Here is a 21,052-nt window from a genome sequence, read left to right as displayed (position 1 = left end):
AGCTCAAGTTTGTTCTAAATTTAATATATTTTGATAAAATAAGTTGAAATTTGGTTTTAGGTTTGATAACCGTTCCTAAATATGGAACCAATGCCATGGTGTAATTTAAGGGGCATACAACTACGGTATATTTGTATTAGAAGCTCTAACTTTGATGTATTTCAACCTAATAGCATGAATTTTGGTATGCAGGTTCAATGATTTTCTTCGAGTATGAAACCAATGCTACAATGTATTTTGAGGGGCATACAACTACACTTTGCTGGATTTTACATTGAACCAAATTAAGGACCATAAGAGATTCTTTTACTAAGCATGAATTTCGATGTCATCAATATAAAATGCTCTTCTATTCCTCGTCCATGCAGAGATTTTTTAAAAGTTTTATTTTTTTTGCAGGTGTGGAAATTTTTTTCCGCAAAATCATCCAAGAAATTTAGCTGCTGAAACATAAAAAGTCATTTCAAAAAAAATTTTACCCTCAATATTTAATTCCATTCCGCCTTCGTTTGCCATTTTTCCAACATTTATTGCTGCATCCACATACCAACGATGTCATAAATTTGAAAATAAAGAAAAACCTTAACATTACAATAATAATAATTTACGAGGCAGTGATTTTGATTAATTTTATTACATTTCTCATCCTCAAAATTGTAACAATCTTTATTATTATTCCTTTTTTTTACATATTATTTATTTCCTCATTTTTAAACTCATTCATGAAAAATTTTCAAAGTTAATTTTCACTTTTTATATATTGAAAAAAATTTTATTTTACTTTATCACAATAATAAATCATTCTACAATTTTTTTTTTATTCAGTTCTGCATCGTTTTTTATTTTGTAATAAAAATTTTTCATCTTAAAGATTTGATTTTTTTTTTTTTGATGGAGTTGAGTTTGTGAAGAGTAGAAAAAATTTTATTCGTATCGATTTTTTTGATTTTTTTTTTAAATTTGATGAAACGTTTTAACGGATTTGTTTTTATTTTTTTGTCTATAATTTATTTAAAATGTCAATAGAATTCACGATTAATTTAATAGAATTGTAAAGATTCAATAAAATATTCAAGTGTGGAAGAACATTAACGGTTGTTTGAAATTTGAATTTTTCCGTCGTTACTGAGAGTGTTGTTTAGTTATTAAAATGATGAAATTTATGATTTTAAAGTATAAATACTACTAATTTATAATGAAAATAGCTTTGCTCACTAATTATAAACAGTTTACAATAAGAAAAGTTCAATAAAACTTCAAATTAAGCTGAATATTAAAGATCAAAATCGTCAAGTGAGATTGTAAACAATGCTTTACCGCCAAAAATCAAAATTGTTAAAAAATCTATTTTAATCTAGTTTTTGAGTCAAATTTCATTCCACACTCGTTAATTCAAGACATTCCATAACTTTACTAAAGCTTAACTCCAACTTTTTCAACAAAAAACCTCAAAATTTATCCAATTTTCAACTTTAAAAGTCTTACACGAATTTTCTGCTACACTGACGTAATTCCCACAGAAAAAAAAAAGATTCCCGCCTATCTCAATCATTCCGCAAACATTCATCATCTCTTTGAAGCAACGATTCAGTTTACATTTTAATTTATTTGCATGTACCAGATCAATTGATAAAAAAAAAAAATGGAAATAAGAAAAACGCAATTTCCCGGTGAAACAGAAGAAGATTTTTCGTGCCGCGTTTCATGGCAACATTTTCATTACATTTTTTCCTCTTTTCTTTTTTGCTCCTCTTTGAGATTTCCATTTTCGTGTTCTTTGCTTTTGTACGATGTCAGATATTTATTTATTATTCGTAATGTAAGTGAGATTGAACTCAAAAAAAAAAAATAATTTTTTTTTACTGCCGCTTGTCGTGTTTGCAATAAGACGGTGAATTTCCTTATATTATTTCATACATGAATTGTGTACTCGTTACGCTCTTGTTCCTTCTTCTCATGATACCTATTAAAAATACAATAAAGCAGAAAAATAAATATTGAGAATTTTTTTTTGGATTTTCTTCTTGTGCTTAAATTTACATTATGTATATAATGTGAGTTGAGAGGAAAGAATAGTGGATAAAGCGCATATACTGATTAGGATATTGACATTTATATAACCTAAAATTTTAATTTGGGTACTCTTAAAATTCCATTTATCCATAATCTGCGTACCCCTAGTATATTCTGAGATTGCATTTCACTAGTTCTGTACCCCTTTAAAGTTGAAAGCCCCTTTAAAGTCGAACACCTCTCTAAAGTTGAACACCCATTTAAAGTTGATTACACTTCTAAAGTTGAATATCCCTTTAAAGTTAAATACCCCATTAAAGTTGAACACCCCTTTAAAGTTGAACACCCCTTTAAAGTTGAATACTCCTTTAGAGTTGAATATCCCTTTAAAGTTGAAAACTCTTTTAAAGTTGAATGCCCCTAAAAAGTTGAATACCCCTTTAAAGTTGAATGCCTCTTTAAAGTTAAATACCCCATTAAAGTTGAACACCCCTTTAAAGTTGAACACCCCTTTAAAGTTGAATACCCATTTAAAGTTGATTACACTTCTAAAGTTGAATATCCCTTTAAAGTTGAATACCCCTTTAAAGTTGAACATTCCTTTAAAGTTGAATACCCCTTTAAAATTGAATTCACCTTAAGATTGAAAACCCCTTCAAAATTGAATACCCCTGAAACTAAACGTTGTTTGTCCTACCCTGAAAATCTTAAATTCTACTTATAACTATGACCCAGCCAACCCAAATTCTCTCCAAAACCCCCCATTTTCATAAAAATCCAGCTATACCTTCTCACAACGACGAGAATAACGAGAAATTTATTCCAAAATACTAAACGTTTTAGTGAAGAAGAAAAACTCATTTTCCAGGTTATTAGATTTTAATATTGAATATTGAGAAGAAAATTTACTTTGTATATAAAAAGAAATTATCAAAAATAAGAAGAAAGTATGACAACAAAATATCTGTATTTGAGTTGGGATATTTTAAATTATTACTGAAATTGAAAGCTTTTAAGCTTTTGATTGATTTGATCAATTGTGAAATTGATTTGATTATGTGAAAATAATTTTATTATTATTTTATAGCCTGTAACTGGTCATAGGAAGCTATCTTGAAGAGCTTGAGTTGGTTAATCGATTCGGAATGTTACCTGGTTGGTGTAATTCTGGCAAGGTGTCAGATCTGGCGTGACTCTGACATGGTGTCAGGTCTGACGTGACCTTGACATGGTGTCAGGTCTGACGTGACCTTGACATGGTGTCAGGTCTGACGTGACCTTGACATGGTGTCAGGTCTGACGTGACCTTGACATGGTGTCAGGTCTGACGTGACTCTGGCATGGTGTCAGGTCTGACGTGAATCTGACATGGTGTCAGGTCTGACGTGACTCTGGCATGGTGTCAGGTCTGACGTGAATCTGGCATGGTGTCAGGTCTGACGTGACTCTGGCATGGTGTCAGGTCTGACGTGAATCTGGCATGGTGTCAGGTCTGACGTGTCTTTATCATGGTGTTGGAATTTCAATCGATTAACCGACTTGTGCTATTCAGGTACGTTAATTTTAAGATAGATTACATCTAAAACATTGTAGACAGCTGTAATTAGCTGATCTATACAATTTATCTACAATTTAAGCCACGTGCAATCATTTCAAGATGAAATAAATATAGAAATTGTTAATTTACAAAAAGCTATTTATTCTTCTCATTATAAAATTCTAGAAAATGCTTGCAGTGCTTTGATTTTCTATCCAATTCCAATTTCCCCCCACCCCACAAATTCAGAATACAATTCTAAAATCTCGCTTCGAAAAATTCTCTATCCACTTTAATTTCCTCAATATACAATCTCAAAATCATCGTCAATATTTTCCTATTCAAATAAAGGAAATGAACAAAAAATAAAAAAAAGAGTCTCGTCCCTTACCTTGCAACTAACAGTGAGGTTATTTCCTCATGTTGAATTTTTCCATTCATTTTATTTGCCAATGCTTGTTGAACTTCCAAATCAAGGGCATGATCTCGATCACATTCCGCTTCACTAAATTCTCTTGAATCGGAAAAGCCATTTGGTGGACGAAACTTCATGGCTTCCTCGAGATTAACCTCACTGTCGGTGCTATAACGGAATGAAAAGAAGAAGAAAAAAGGGTGAAAAGGAAGATGAAGGAAAAAGAAATGTTGAAATTAATGAAGAACTTTTTTTTTTGTTGATAAATGAAACTCAATCTTTCTTATTTGCTTTAATATAAATCGAAAGGAATCATCAATCATTACTTTTATGTGGATTGGAAGTTGGAAAGTTATCTTAAATGCTTTATAGTAAAGCTTAATTCTGACAGATGTTTTTAACGGATTTTTGAAATTCAAAAATTTTTTGACCAAAATTTTCTCCACCTCGAAAAGTTTTTCTGCAATTTCTTCAAGACTAGCTAGCTTTTTGACCTTAAACTTGATTTTCTAACATTAAAAAGTGGCAAAACTCAATCAAAATACATTTCAGCCTCCAGAAACCTTCCAAATCATTCCAATTTTAATTTTTAATAGAAAAAACACGCGGGTTTCATTTCCTTACCCTTCTTAACGGATTTTTCAAATTTAAAAATTTTGAAACCGCCATTTTGAAACATTTATTCACTTCGAAAAGTTTTTCTGCAATAATTTCAAAGTTAGCTAACTTTTTAACCTCAAACAAGCTTTTCCTAACATTAAAAAGTGGCAAAACTCAATCAAAATACATTTCAGCCTCCAGAAACCTTCCAAATCATTCCAATTTTAATTTTTAATAGAAAAAACACGCGGGTTTCATTTCCTTTTCAATATATAATCTGTCAATACAAATCAAATGCCACAAAAGTTCTTTCCGAAAAAACCCAAAAATAAGAAATAAGAAAGTTCGATTTCCATTTATGTAATTACATAGAAGTTAGAGAGAGAAAAGTTGCTTAATGGAAATTGAAATGAATCAAAATAAGAAGAAGTAAAATCAAAAAGCCAGAAGCAAAAAATGTCTACCATAAGACTAATTACATCAAATAGACAGAAGAATAAGAAAGAAAAAAAAAGGTATTAGGAACAAAATTTCTCGATTTTAATGTTTTTTGAGTGCTAAATTTTCTGTTCTATCAGGTACCTGAACTACCTGTTGTTACTTTGCAGCATGTCCATAGAACGTGAATTATTTGAATCTCTCGTTGCCCTTGGTCTCTTCTCATTATTTATATGTCGGGGTGTATTACTTCGTCGTTCTCTTATCGGCGAATTATCATTATTCGACTCAGTACTTGAATCAGGTCGAAATAAATCACGTGAATGCTTGACGGGTATACGATAAGTTGGTGCATTACTAAATTCATTGGTCGGACTAAGACTTGTATCAGATTCAGAGCCACCCTTCGAATGGTGATTCTTTGAACGATTACCACCACCATTGCCACGTGTTGTCAGTCTTGTCTCTTGACTTTGATTATTATCACGAGCATTTCGTAGTCGAGCACTGCTTGCGACAACCGTCATTGATTTACTAAGTGTAGAATCATCTAATATGACATAAAAATTAATATAAATGCTTCTCATATACAACATTAATCCCTACCATCTGTATTATAGTAACGTTGCTTGTGCCATGATGATTTTCCCTTGACATGTCCAAAGCCACTGCTCGGTAAGATTGGATAAGCTGTAGCATTAAGATCTAAATCACCTTCAGGATGTCCAAATGTCTTAAATTGCATGGTATAATCTAATGCTGATGGTGTATGAGCACCTCTTGTTGGTGTCTTTGAATGTCCTTGTACAACTGTCCTTCCACCCGTTACAGAAAATGTAGCATAAGGTGATATCTCGTACATTTCTGAATCATTATCTTTATCAATAATTTTAACAGGCGATGCTGTATAAACTTGTTGATTACGTCGATTGTCATGTTCATCTTTAATATCATTTGGTATTGTATGAGACTCATAATGATCTGTTGTTGGATGACAAACGGAACCTTTATACCGGAGAATGACAAATCTGTTAGGACAAATTAGAGAGATTTAGGATTATTAAAGTTGGGAGAATTGAGATAAATGTGATTTTATGGCGATTTTTAAGAGTTGATTGTAGATAAATGTTTAACGACTTTTCAGAATTTGAATTTTATAAAATGAAAAGCGTGGCTTTTTTTCTCACTTCGAAAAGTTTTTCCGCAATATTTCCTAAATTAAAGCATAAATTGTTACAAAAACTAAAGCATTTGACAGAAAAACATGGCAAAACTAATAAAACAACATCTTTATGTCCAACATCTCACAATTTAACACAAAATTTTCATCAAAATGACAAAAAAAACTCATTTACCCCAAAATAAATTGTCCTAAAAATGATTTAAAGGCTCAAATCATGACATTTGCTATCACAAAAAAATTAAAGTCTATAAAAATTGCGGTCAAATGATGAAAAAAAAAATTGTTCATGTTTCCATGTCCAATAATAAAATATCGTCAAGAAGAAGTTTTTTTCTTCTATTTTGGTCAAAAAGACTATAAAAAAATTTCTCGAAAGGACTCTCATTGAATCATTGATTGAGAGGGCAATAAATTATTATGTTGTTTCCTTCGGTACACATTTTTTTACGATTCGGCATGCCTTATGTACAAAAAAAAGTTATTGGCAAGCCGACAAGGAGAAATTTACTAACTGAGGGGAGATTTTTTTGAGCTTTTTTGTGCTTCTGTTAAACTTGCAGAGACAATTATGATTTTTTGCTGTACTACAGTAAAGATTTTTTTTATGGTTGAGTGCTGTACAAAAATCAATCGATGAGTATTGTCAATTAGGTTAATTAAATTGAGTGCTGTGGTGTGTTTAAGGTATGCTATTGAGGACTGGGAAATGCAAATGTTGTGTAAATTGGTTTAAAAATTGAAATAAATGTTTTGGGACTTGACAAGGACTTGAATGTTATTTCAAGAGAATATTCAGGGAAGGGATGCAGTGGTTGAGGGTCAAACGCCAGTTTTTGCTGTCCCCTGGCTTATCTGTCCTCTGCGGTTTCTGGTTACTGTTCCCTATTTTCTGGCCCTGTCTTATTTATTCATAATTTTGGTATGGAGATAGCAGAGCTTGAAGTCGACTTGAATTTTAGTGAAGTCTAGTCAACCCGAGACGACAATTCTGACGGACTCTGGTAGGTAGACATCTAAGAACGCAAACTTTAGCTGTTTAAATCTTAAGATGTATTGCTGCACGTTTTATGCCTTACAAGACTAATGATAGTTAAACAAGTGAAGCGTTCTCCAGACCCACTGCTCAAACTAAGGCTTACAGTTTAAAATTGGGTCCAGAACCAAACTTTTGATTACATTACTGTCTGCATCCTACAAAGGGAAACTGTGAGCAGCGTTTTCAGTGCTCATGATTCAAAAAAGGACAAGTGAAAAATTTCTCCTGCCGAGTTTCGAACCCATGATCGCTGGAGTGTAATAATTAAGTCCGATGGTTCTAAACCATTCGGCCAACGAGCCATTAAGATTCGACTCACTGTGATTTACAATTGCTAGACTTATAAGTTTGTAAGGATCGTCCAAGAACCGCCATTCTGCATTTTAGATGGACCAGCCTGCAGTTTTCGACTGTACCTTACAGTTCGTTCAAGACTGCAGATCTGTAGTATTGGACGAAATTTGATTATTAGGTGGATTGATGTTTAAAACTAAACTTTAATGAAGCCTTCATCACATTTCATCAAATTAATTTAAAAAATTAACTAATTTTTATCATACCAATCACAAGCACTCATCACAATTATCCAAATTGTCAGTGTAAAATTTCCCCGTATTCCAATTCAACATTCACAATTACCCTTCAGATCCAACAACTCATTAAAACTAATAATCAATTTCATTTCTCTCTGTTAACCGGTCAATTATTATACAATTTTTTTTTTTTTTTCATAATAAAATGTAATTACATTCACGTCTGCTGCATAATTAACAGACATTTTTGTTCAATTTCTACTTACACCATACAAAATGAAATGGATAAAATTATGCAGACTGCTAAGAGCATCCAATCATTTCCATCAATAGGTACGCTTTCGACATCATCCACAGGGAAATATTCTGGCATTGGGACCGGTTCTGTATAAGGACAAGAAGATAAGAAGATATAAAAAATTTAATTTTTCAATTTTCTATGACGATGATGATGAGGAGGAACAAGAAGGAACGATGATAAAAAAAATTCAATTTAATTTTTCAATATTATTATTATATAATGTAGTATATAGGATGATGGACATTTGTAATCTCTTTAGTCAACGTGAATTCAATCACAAATCTCTCTTTTTTATATTTTTTTTTTCCATTTCCTATTTCCTCTGTGCACACTTACCTCCACTCAATGTCGTTGTCGCAAAATTATATTGAATGGATGTCTTTCCGGCCTCATTTTTTGCCGATATTCTCAATTGATACCAACTGGCATGCTTAAAATCACAAAATACAAGTGAATCTTTGTTGCCATCTAAACTTGATGTGTCTGATGATACGACCGTCCAACGAATTTCACCAAGTGATCGATATTCGATTGAGAAATGTGATATGGGACAGCCGCCATTATTCCATGATGACAACAACAAATTTAGGCATGTTGTGTTGACTTTAAGGAAGTCTTTCTCCTCCGGTGCTTGCGGTGTTTTTCCTTTCGTCCATACATTTATCTCATCGGATGCCTGTCCATCACCGACCTTATTGTGAGCTGATATCTTCATGATATATTGCGTTCCGCATTTAAGGCCACCCAGCGTGTAGCTCGTTTGATCCGGTGTCAATTCCACTCGCGACCACGTTTCACCTGTCACACGATATAGTATAATATAGCCAAGTATAGCAATACCACCGCTTTCAGGTGCCTCCCATTTCAATTTTATACTATCGCTTGTTGCAAATTGTACGTTTAGTTGTGGCGGTGCGGGTGGTTTGAGTGCAACAACCGTATAATAAATTTCATCTTCACCAAAAAGATTTTTTGCTGAACATGTGTAATTTCCGCTCAAGCTCGGTTCCACACTGTGAATTTTTAGATGACCCTCTGTCGTTACTTCGTAAAATGGACTGAATGTGACGGGACGATCACGAGTTAGCCATCGTGCACGTGGTGTGGGATTCCCAACAGCTAGACATTCTAACATCAATGTTGTTCCAACCGGAACTTTAATGGTCTGCGAAAATGATGCAATACGTGCTGGTGCTCTCGTGTTTGTCATTTGGGTGATGAGGGCTGTTGGTTCACCTAATGTATGTGCAAACATGATGATGAGAGAAATGTTAATGTGATTTTAATTACTTCTTTTTTTTTGAAGCTGAAGATTCGTTTGAGGCGGAAAAAAATTAAATTCTTAAGGATCAATGAACTGCTTCTGAGAAGGAAAATTTTTTGCCTTTTTTTCCAAAAATTCTTCAAACGAATCCTCTTTTCAATATTCAATCAATAATGTTTACCTTCTCCGACAGATGTTGAGGCGGTGACCCAAAAATCATACTTTTTATTCTCCAATAAATTTCTTGCCTCAAATGTACATGGAAATCCATTTTCATCAACGCGCACCATATTACCTTTAAAGATTATTTTGAAAAAAATTTATTAAAATTGAAAAAGAGAAAGTTTATAAAGGTTAAGTGGAATAAGGCATCAATCAGGTATTTTTGAGTGAAATTTGTTTAATATTCCAAAAGAAAACGTCCTTGCGAGGCAAAATATCAAATCATAGTATCATTGAAAAATAACGATCAAAATGAATTCAAATTTCCAAAAAATCCGAAAAAATTTCCCACTTCGAAAAGTATTTTCCAAAAATAGTCAAAACTAAAGCATATCCAAATCAACTTATGAGTGAAATTGATAGAAAAAAGTGGCAAAAGCCTAACAAAACTCATTTAAACCTTTAATTCTTAAAGATTTAAAGACTTTCATCATTTTCTTAACAAAACTTCCCAACAAATAAAGTCAATTTAAAAGTATCACCCAAAAACAGCCACATCATCATGAAAATCATGCTAACAAACATAAAAAAATTTTCCCCATAACATTTTTACTTACTTCTCGTCTGCCCTTTTCGATCAGACTCTTTACTGTAGACCGTATAATGTATAATCATTCCATTTCTCTGTATTGGTGGAAGCCACGATATTAAAATCGATTCAGCTGTTAATGCAGACGCTTTAATATTAGCAGGTGCCTCAGGGACATCTTCATCCGTCGTGCAATAAATCGGTATAGAGTGTAGACCATCACCCGTACTTGTAAATGCTAATACACGTATCGAATAATTTGTTGCCTTCATAAGTCCATGCAAATAGGTTTCCATGTTGGATGTTCGTTTTACCTCACTTGCTGTGAACTCTACTGTGAAAAAATAAGAGAATCAAGAAGGGAAGATGGAAAAAGAAGAAGTGATAATTTAGATGTTATTACTTATAAATAGTATCAGTAATAAATCATTTTTGAAGGATTCAATTGGAAAGGGAAAGAAAAATGTGTTTGGTGAGAGACTTCCATTGGGAAATGTTAGGGATGAATGTTTTTTGAAGGTTATGCTGCATTTGAAAAGTTTGCGAAGTTTTGCTTCAACAATCTTCAAATAATGCGAAGTTTTGCAAATGATGCGAAGTTTTGCTTCAAAGATGCAAAGTTGCTTCAAATGATGCGAAGTTTTGCAAATCAAAATTTCGCTTCAATGATGCAAGTTTTGCTTGAATGATGCAAAGTGTTGCTTCAAATGATGCGAAATTTTGCTTCAAATGATGCAAAGCTTTGCTCCAAATGATGCAAACATTTTGCTTCAACTAAAAATCCCATCCATCCACCTTAACACGAAAGCAACAAATAAAACAAATTTAATAAAAAGAAACTTACGTTGCTTGACCAACGGTCGATAAAGAACTTTATATCCTTGAATTAGTCCACCATGAAATTGTATCGGAGGCTCTTGCCATGATATTTTTATACTCTGTGATGAGAGTGCTGTACAGTTAACATTTTGTGGTGCTGACTCGGGTACGCCTTCCAATGTTGTTCCAATTACAGATGCCGACCATGGTCCTGGCGATACACTGTTAAACGCACGTATGCGTATCGAATATTTTGTAAATTTTCTCAAGCCAGTAATTATTGATTTTGTGGTCGCCCATCCATGTACTGTGATTGTCTTACTAACAGTTCTATTTGAGTTGTTATAATTTATGTTATTGTGCTTCTCTTCGGTAAAGTTAACATGATAGCCAAGAAGTTCACCATTCCATGACAACTTCTGTGGCAACTGCCATGTTATAATCAATTCACCGACATTACCAGTTTGGACTTGAATATTATGAGGTGCTTCTGTTGGCGCTTCCTCTTGTGTCTTAATAACAATAGAATCTGTATATGGCGATCTAGCAATCTCGTTAACAACAAGCATTCTCATCAAGTATGTCGTTGATGGATGTAAACCACCAATTGTTGCTTGTTCACGTTGAACACCATCATAACTTTATATTTGTAGGTGTGCAAATGAAATGAAATATTATTTTTCATGAAATGACTTGCAAATAAATAATAATAGAATAAACTTTATCCATACCTCGTTGCTACGCCGACAGATGGTAGAGTTAAATTGGATATGTGCGGACCTTTCCATTCTTCGTCTGTTGTTGGCATGACTGTTTGCTCATGTAATGATTTTAGCGGTTTATATTGCACTAAATATGATAGTACGGGTGAATTGCCATCATAAGGTCGTTTCCATGAGAGTTTTACCGTTCGACTTTTAACCTCAAGCACTTCGAGATTCGATGGCGCATCAGGACTTTCTATTAATGATAATTATGTAATTGGGTTTTAAGAAGAAGTAAAAGATTTTTTTGTGCTAATTGGAATTAGTAAATTTGATTCTATTCGTGAGAAGGAAGAAGATTAAAATCAAAATGTATTGGACGTTGCTATGTGAACTTATCAATTTGTTACAGATAATTAGATAGATTTTAGTGATAAATGGATACATGAAGATTATTAAAATATTTAAGCTTAAAATTCATAATATTTTATAATTTTGAGGATTATTTTGTTTAGTTATCAATTTTAATCAATTGCTAAGATACAGAGTTGAGTAGCAATAATCTTTATATAAATCATAAAATGTTTAACCGACTTTTGAAATTTGAATCGAAATTTGACAAATTTTTGAAAATTTTTCTCACTTCGAAAAGTATTTTGCGATTTAAATGGAAGTAAAAGGATATTCCAATGTCAAATTGACGGTAAAGTGAGCAAAAAAGTGGCAAAAGTTGAATACAAAAGGTTTCAAATGGTTTCGTCCCTTAAAACATTTAAAAATTCAAATTATTTTATTTTTTGGGTCTCTAAATTTTTGACCGGTGAAATGGTATCAGTGGCCTAAATGGTAGAACGTTGGCCTTACGTGCCAAAGGTCTTGGGTTCAATCCCAGGTCATGTCTAATTTTCTAATCCTTTTTTTGTAGTTTTATTTGGTCAATAATGTGTGGATAATAATCTATATATTCACATTTTGTAATAAAAATCAAAATTCTAAACAATTCCAATAAACTCACCCTGAACAGCCAGAAATATCAAATGCTCACTCCTCCCATATTGATTTTCCGCTACGCATCTATACTTTCCCGAATCATGTCTATCCGATCGACTTATCGACAATTGTGAACGTACACCCTCATCCGTCTTCATCTCAGCAATATTTATACGATAATTATTCAAATCAATCCGATTACTATTATGCGTCCATGTAATATGTAATGGCTCATCACCCATCGCATGACAACTAAGCACAACGGGATCATTACGACGTGATGATATATTCTTTGAGGCATAATCAAATCTTGCCGGTTCATTGACATTAACATAAATTATTTTTTTTAATCCATTACCAATTTCATTATTCGCTTGACACATATAAAATCCTTCATCTTCGGTCGTTGCAAAGTTAACCGTAAGTGTTGTACCGATTCTCATTGTAATTGCTTGAAATTCTTTTGATGATTTACTTTTACCTTTAAACCATGTTATTATTGGCTTGGGATATCCATTAGCCTCACAATTTATGGCAATTGGATTGCCGAGCATCACATTTGTATCCTGTGGCTCAAATGTCCATTGAGGGGGTACTAAACATTTTTTTTTTTGTGTGCGTATTTTGATTACATTGCGTATGTTTTGTGTTTATGTTTGTCATTTTAGTGGGTTTACGTATGAGAGAGAGGATTAAAAGAGAAATACAAAAAGGTGAGTTGTAATTTATTATCATTGAATTGTCATCGAGTTTGTACGGAAAGCTGTCCTGAGGGGAAATTTAATCAGATTTGAGGTTTTTAATTAAGAGCTTTCATGAAGGGCTTTTGGTATGGAAATTTTTTTATAGGATTTTAACTGATTGAAATGGAATGGAAATGGAAGGTTAGAAAAATTTGTTGACATGTTTTGTGATTAGAGGAATGTTTGTTGTCATTCTTGGCATAGTATGGGGTATAGTCTATTGTGTGGAAGCATTTAATGTAATGCCAAATGTACATTATAAGCAGACATCCTCAAAATAGGATGAAATAGTATACTGTTAAATAACGTATAAGAAGTATACTTAAAATAGTATAATCAAGTCGAAGTATACTTATAATAGTATAGTCAAGTTATAGTATACTTAAAATTGTAAAGTCAAGTCATACTTAAAATAGTATAGTCAAGTCACAGCATACTTAAAATAGTATAGTCAAGTCAAAGTATACTTAAAATAGTATATTCAAGTCATAGTATACTTAAAATAGTAACCTAACCTCAAAATAGTAACATAACCTCAAAATCCCCAATACCAAAGTCACCTTCCAAACAACTTCATATCTCCCCATAGGACATCACCCGATTACATCATTCAAACTTTACCTTTAACAAACAGCTCAGCAGTAAAGTTTACTTTCGCAGCTGAATTCGAAGCATAGCATGTATATTTCCCACTGTGACGTGCTGTAATATCTTTAAAAACAAGAAGTGAAAAGAATTCTTCCTTCTTCTCGAGCACCTGAAGACTTAATAATAAAGGCGAACCATCCTTGTGCCACGTGAAATAAACTGGCATGTCACCCGATGACACAGCACAAGTAACTTGAGCTCGTCCACCTTCTTGGATATTTTTTGGAAATGTAAATGCTTCAATGACGGGTGGACTGTTGACATTAATTTGAATATCACGACGTGATTCTTCACCGCTACGCGACCGTACGATGCATGTATAACTTCCTGCATCGTGTTGCGGATCGATTTGGTTGATTTTAAGATAACCTCCTTGTTGGATACTAGACACAACATAACGTGAATCTATTGGGAAATTAACAAGTCAAGCATGAAATTATTTTGGGTTTAGTGATAAGATGCAGCATGAAAAGTATCCATTTGGGATTAATTCATGCAGATGAAAGAAAATTAAAATTTTTTTATTTTTTTACATGCTGACTTACTTGATGTTATTTCAATTCCTGCACGTTCCCATCGAATATTTTCAATTGGATATCCAGCAAATGGACAATAAACGACTAAATCCTCAGCAGCAACTGCTTTAATAGGGCTTATAGCTCGTACATAAGGCGGTCCAAAAATATTAAGTCGTGCTGCATGCGATACAGCACCAATACTATTTTTTGCCATACAATTATACATTCCACCATCATCAGCACGAACGTGTGAAATGTTTAGATGACTTATAACATCACCCGATACATCTACATATTGTCCCATCGCGTATCGGTGTAGTGATGTTACGTCAAGTATTGGCTGTGAATCGAGCAGCCATGTAAACTGTGGAAATTATTCATAAGAAAAAAGTTTATTCAATAAATCAAAATTTTCAGTTCCTTTTTTTTCCTTTTAACTGATAAGAAAATGATTTTCATTTTTACCTGCGGCGGTGGAGTACCGCGTGCCGAACATTTGAGTGAAATATGAGGCCCCGGTCGAACATTCTGCTCGATGAATCTGTAAATCATCTCTGGCATTGTATCTGAGCGTAAATACGTGAAATTTTTACGATAATAAATCTCAATTATAAATTCAAGCTTGTTGTTTATTTACCTCCCAATTTTAGTTCACCTGCTGCTTGTATGCTGCTACGAGGACTTGTAACCAAGCATTGATAAATTCCCTTGTCATCTTGTCCAACGTCGTTAATATGTAAAGAGTTTGGAGAGGTTAGCGTGAATCTGAAACAAAAGGAAATAAAGAAGTTGTTGTTGGAGATTAATAATTCAAGATGAAATGGAACAAACTTTTGAGTTGGAATTTTTGTAACATTTTTCAAAAGTTTTCGAAAAAATTTCAAATTTCTTCCAAAATTCTTTTAAAACTTTAAAATTCTTTTTCAATTCAAAATTTCTTTTAAAATTTTAAATTTCTTTCAAAATTTCAAATTTCGTCAAAAATTTCAAATTTCGTCAAAAATTTCAAATTTGTTGAAAGTTTCAAATTTCTTTAAATTTTAAATTTCTTTCAAAATTTCAAATTTCTTTTAAAATTTCAAATTTCTTTAAAAAATTCAAACTTTTTTTAAATTTCAGTTTTTTTTAGAAATTCAAATTTCTTTCAAAATTTCAAAATTCTTTTAAAATTTCAAAATTCTTTTAAAACTTCAAAATTCTTTTAAAATTTTAAATTTCTTTCAAAAATTCAAATTTCTTTTAAACTTTCAAATTTCTTTTAAAACTTCAAATTTCTTTTAAAAATTCAAATTTCATTTGAAAATTCAAAATTCGTTTAGAATTTTAAAATTTTTTTTAAAACTTGAAATTTCTTTTAAAATTTTTTTTAAAATTTGAAATTTCTTTTAAAATTTCAAATTTCTTTTAAAATTTAAAATTTCTTTTAAAATTTGAAAATTCTTTTAAAATTTCAAATATCTTTTAAAATTTCTTACAAAATTTCAAATTTCTACTCCCAATAGCTTAAAATTACACAATATTCTTCACAGTCAGAGTAAAATAATTAGATTAAAAATTAATTTCATAATTAATTAGAGAGAAGCCGTGAAAGAATAATGAGAATCATTTCCAAGAATGAATATTGAATGAGGAACTCCATTAAAATATTTGATGAATCTAGTTTTTGTCTTCATGCGTCCTTTTTAACGCTAAATAAATAAAAAAAAATATTTGATGAAAAATTCATTAAGAGTTATTAAATTTTAATGAGTTCCAACAGTGTTGTCTCTAATGATAAATTGTTGTGGAGCTCTTTAAGGGGTTCAAATTATAATGATAAATTAAGGCACGGTCTAAAAACTGATTGAATTTTCTTAGAAATAATATTTTCACAAATGTTTCAGTTCCCAAAATATCTCAGCATTTCCCCCCTGCTCCAAACTCAACTCAATTAAGTTATGATAATATTTTCGTAACTTGACGCCTTCTCATTGTCATTCTTTCCCTTCATCTCCATTGTCCTCAAGCAATCATTAAGAAATTCACTTAATTGTGTCTTAATGAAAAGTGGGACATTGTCATCAAATGGTTTTTTAGGGCTTATTCCTAAGTTTTGTCAATCAATATTCTCATTTTTGAATGATGTTGCAATCAGTACTCAGTAACATACTCGAGCTAATGAATGGACATACTCTAGTTGGACTCTGCAATGTCTCATAGCTCCGGTTCACCTTGATGGTAAGCCTCGACCGAAACCGCATACGACATAGGGTTTGTGACATTTCCAAGCAATTTGGCGACATACCAACACACACATTGGTGTGTCGCGTCACACAGGTTTAACAACACTGATCTAAATTCTCAATTTTGAATAATTTAGCTTTTCGGACTCAGTGACATGCTGAAGCTCCTGAGTGAACAGTCTCTAATCGGACGATATAATGTCTCAGAGCTCTGGACCAGCGGTAGGCAATAATTTGTTGTTCGCGACATACCTTGGAGGTTAGTGTTGACCAAAACCGCACTTAACATCCGATTCAGGGTGTTTCTCAAAGTTTCCGCTGTGCACTAGTGTCCCGCAGCACACAATTAGGACAACACTGGTCTATATTCTAATTAAGCAATCGGGACTCAGTAACATATTAGAGCTACTAAGTGTACATTCTGTCTTTGAACGCTACAATGCCCCACAGCCAACATTCCTTAATATCCCTCCTCAAAATGATGACAAAAAATTCCACAATAATAATAATAATTCTGTAATTTCTCTTAAATATAAGAAAACAGACATGAAAATCAACGTTTTCTCATAAAATCTAATCCAATTTAATTACTTTTCCACTTAATTCATCTTATTCTCATTTTCTCACTTTCACTCGTTACTCGTTTTGTATCGTATTTGAAACTGATTTTTTTTTTGCGGGAAATGAAGAAATCTTGAGGATTATTTTGTCTGCATTATCATGAGGAAATTAAATATTTTAGTGGTAAAAATGATGAGAACTTGTAATCGCATTAATGTTAATAAGATCATAAGAGTTTAGGTATTGTCAATTAAGGTTTAGTTTGGGTATTTTTGGGGGACTTATTTTGAAACGTGATCATCCTGGGTATGCAATGTAATATTAAGTGATCTCAATTTTAGACAACCTAAAGATAAACTTAATCAAGAGCTAGAAGTAGTGTTGGAAATACTTTCGAGACTGAGAAGGAGTTGACATCGAGACCAAAACTGTAACTACAAGGATAATCTCTAGATATACTTCAGGGTATTGGTATCGATCTCTAGTCCCCTTTCCATAGACTCCTATTCGTTAGTCTTATTCCAAGTTTAAAATTTCATTGTCCCTACATTAGTAATTGAGTATCCCAACAGCATCCGTTAACTTAGTTAGTCCTTATACTGATCAAAATGGACCGAACTGTAGCCGCAGAACAGTTATCCCATGCGACTATACGTATTTCTGGTCTACTGCGACGTGGTGTCATATTAGCGACTCTGCTATATCGATTAATGTAGCGAATAGTGCAAGTGGATGATAAATAGTTGTCTAAATAAGCTCAATTAATCCACAAAAAATGCAATAATTTCATTTTCTAGCCATCATCTTGCATTACTTGACGTTGACTGCTTAGCTTGTCTGTACTCAAAATTAATTTTACATTGAATAATTCCAACCATAAAATTTTTTTGCTAATATAATTTACTCCTTCACTAATTCTGCAGCAGTAGTAACAATAATGATAATTATTATGACGAATAAAACAAGAAGACAAGCTTCTCATTCAATAGCTTCATAAAGACATACAAAACATACATAAATTTATGATGAAAGAAATTATCGAGGAGTGGTTAGTAATTATCAAAAATCTTTCGACGTTCTTCTTTATATTCCATGACAAAAGTTTAATCCTTTCTTTGTTTGCACATATATATCCATAATGCCTCAACTCCGTCTACTAACACCCATCATTATTATTATTATCATCATCATCCCCTCAATGATGAATATTAAAAACAAATTTGCACTTTATGAACATGTTAATCCCCTCCAACCCATCACTTTTTCTCTCTTTTTTACTTCTTTTGTCCTTCCTTTATGCCCTTTTGTCTATGTTCCACTTACTATATTATTTTTTATTACATGAATTACCAAAGCTATGAGAGAGAAACGACGGTGATTATAATGAAAAGCAAACAGTAAAGTATAAAGAAGGGTAGGAATGGATAGACAGCCGGATGTGATGTGATGATGGCAAAAAAATATATAAAGATGTGAAAATGAGGAGAGGAAAAAAATGTTCATTAATGAGTTTTTCATATAGAACTATTTATCTACGACCTTATAGCAGATAAAATTTCTGCTTTATGATTATGGGATATTCTGTGGATTTTAATAGCTATGGATTGAAATGTGATTTTTGTCTGAGATTTTTATTTTGAGATTCTTTGGTAATGTTTTGTAATTTTTATAAGAAGATTGGACAGTGGAGCTTAATCTAGCTTTGAATTTGATTTAGGCTTGCAGTCCGAACAGCACAACGTGTTCACTAGAGCACTTTTACTTCAGTTACTCTGACAACACCAAGACGGCTGGTTTTGATACAATTTACAGTAAAAACCGGATTCTAATGCGGTGCTACTCAGGCACGTAAGGCACATGGAATGAAAATGTAAGAAAATTGTGTCTCCCGGCAAGCGTGACCCTGGCTTTTAGTCGAATTGGGCAAAATCTGAGGACACTATTTTTCGATTTTTTCACTTTGTGTGCCTTTCGGGTTACTAATAACGAACACGTGGTCTCTGTGTTGAAGATTGAGGTTAAGTTGAGGTTAGGTTGAGGTTAGTTTAAGGTTAGGTTGAGGTTAAATTGAGCAATGGTTGATGTTTAGGTTAGCTCAACATTAGGTTGAAGTTAGATTGAAGTTAAGTTGAGGTTAAGTTGAAGCTAGTTTGAGGTTAGGTTGAGGTTAAGTTGGGGCTAGGTTGAGGTTAGATTGAGATTAGGTTGAGTTTAAATTGAGGTTAAGTTGGTTTTAAAGCCACAGAACTCAATGTCAACTTGAATTTATTTTACAACTATCGCGTCACTCAATATGTTAACAACCCCATTGTTATCAAAATCAAAAATAAATCCGAAGGTAACCACAATTTCCCCACAAAAAAAATCAATAATTTCCCATAGACTTTCCCACGACTAGATTATCCACATACCCATTACATACTACCCACAATACATAAAACTTTTACTTGATTCAAATAAAATTATGAGATTGGAAAATTGGTTTTTAATAATGTATCATTTAAACTTACTTGCTTCCACCAACTTGAACTTCGTCACCGCTATTACCACCAATAATGGATTTTCCATTATGAAACCATTCAACTTGTGTATCTGTTGATGATGATATTGAACAATTGAAAATACCAGATGAGCCTGAATTAATTGTCTGATGTTGTGGACTCATATGAACAGTTAGATAAGAATGAACTTTAAGGATAATTTCCAATTTTAGTTCACCATATGGATTCGATGCTTTACAAATCTGTAAATAAATTGAGGTTAAAATTAAGTTTTTTTTTGGATATATATCCAATCCTTACCCAACGTCCAGCATCTCTCTCATCTACATTTCTGATGAGTAGTAAGGTTTGCGATGGTATGACACGCTGTGACGATGGAACCGAATAATATGAACCGGAATCGGATAATCGATACCATGTATATATTGGAAGTGGATTCCCCTGAATATTGCATGGTAAATGAATTTTGCTACCTCTATCTACACTTATTTCCATTATTGATTTTTGACTCGATTGCGGAGCCATGTTTTGTGGTGCTTCTGTACAATTTTCATACGAGTAGCAGCAGTTTTTATGTACGGAATGACGACACATATACAAATATTCAGATGAGGAAAAAAGAAGTAGAAATAAAAAGAGAATCTTTGAATAAAAAATGATGCTGTAATGTCACATGCAAGAGTACATTTCAAAACTTGAACCCTTCTGCCCCCATTTTTTTTTGTTCTGTTCCTTTTAATACTCTACTATACTCGGTGTGTGTAGCATGAATATGTAAATCCAGTTATTTAGGATAGTAACTTACTTGTCGACTTTCGAAAAGTGATTTATGTGTGAATTTATGGGATATGAAATATTAATCAACAACACTTGCTGCTTCAGTTTGGAATGTGATGAATTTGGTTCTGTTTGAGGTATGTAGGAAAGATTGTTAATGGAAGGTTATTATTTGTTTAGAATTTGTTGATTGCGTTGTAGTGATTTTGTAAAAAATCGAGAGACAAATGGATGATGTAGAGATGTTGAATAAATAGGAATTCAGATAAGCTGTGATTCATGGCCTTTCTTAGTTCCCATCTGAAGCTTGTTCAATCACTGACAATCGCTTTTTAACCAATTACGGAAGCAAAGTGCATTACTATCACTATCGACAGAATCACAAATCGGTTAAAATAAGTCAATTTTAAGCCACCGGCTAAGTGCTAAGCTTAATAAGCGATTAGGATCAGAAAGCTTCCTACTTTTTTTTTATCATTGCATAGCGCGGCATGTGAT

At 32.7% G+C, this 21,052-nt stretch overlaps 1 protein-coding gene across 6 annotated transcripts in view; it reads right to left on the bottom strand.

Moving 5' to 3' along the window:
- Positions 1–1,063: 1,063 nt before the first annotated feature.
- Dscam3 (Down syndrome cell adhesion molecule 3) overlaps positions 1,064–21,052 on the bottom strand; it is a 66,633-nt gene continuing 46,644 nt past the window's right edge. For 4 of the 6 annotated variants that reach the window (XM_070642132.1, XM_070642127.1, XM_070642126.1 and 1 more), the window contains 17 exons: positions 20,078–20,316; positions 19,787–20,019; positions 15,131–15,258; positions 14,959–15,059; positions 14,521–14,857; positions 13,949–14,380; positions 12,610–13,179; positions 11,622–11,850; positions 10,916–11,529; positions 10,100–10,405; positions 9,502–9,615; positions 8,393–9,292; positions 8,022–8,139; positions 5,610–6,031; positions 5,157–5,553; positions 3,942–4,133; positions 1,064–1,963 (listed from right to left, as the gene is read on the bottom strand). In XM_070642132.1, coding sequence (XP_070498233.1) covers positions 1,912–1,963; positions 3,942–4,133; positions 5,157–5,553; positions 5,610–6,031; positions 8,022–8,139; positions 8,393–9,292; positions 9,502–9,615; positions 10,100–10,405; positions 10,916–11,529; positions 11,622–11,850; positions 12,610–13,179; positions 13,949–14,380; positions 14,521–14,857; positions 14,959–15,059; positions 15,131–15,258; positions 19,787–20,019; positions 20,078–20,316 — 5,384 coding nt within the window. In that variant the 3' untranslated portion in view covers positions 1,064–1,911. Of the gene's footprint in view, positions 1,964–3,941; positions 4,134–5,147; positions 5,554–5,609; positions 6,032–8,021; positions 8,140–8,392; positions 9,293–9,501; positions 9,616–10,099; positions 10,406–10,915; positions 11,530–11,621; positions 11,851–12,609; positions 13,180–13,948; positions 14,381–14,520; positions 14,858–14,958; positions 15,060–15,130; positions 15,259–19,786; positions 20,020–20,077; positions 20,317–21,052 lie in introns of those variants that run through there. The other 2 variants (XM_070642128.1, XM_070642131.1) reach the window with 2 other exon arrangements.

Source organism: Chironomus tepperi, unplaced genomic scaffold, assembly GCF_022539635.2.
Source record: "Chironomus tepperi strain 1889 unplaced genomic scaffold, CSIRO-AGI_Ctep_v1 contig_262, whole genome shotgun sequence".
NCBI classification, from domain to species: domain Eukaryota; kingdom Metazoa; phylum Arthropoda; class Insecta; order Diptera; family Chironomidae; genus Chironomus; species Chironomus tepperi.
The sequence above is the reverse complement of the archived record's forward strand: the minus strand, read 5'-3'. Positions and strand labels throughout refer to the sequence as shown.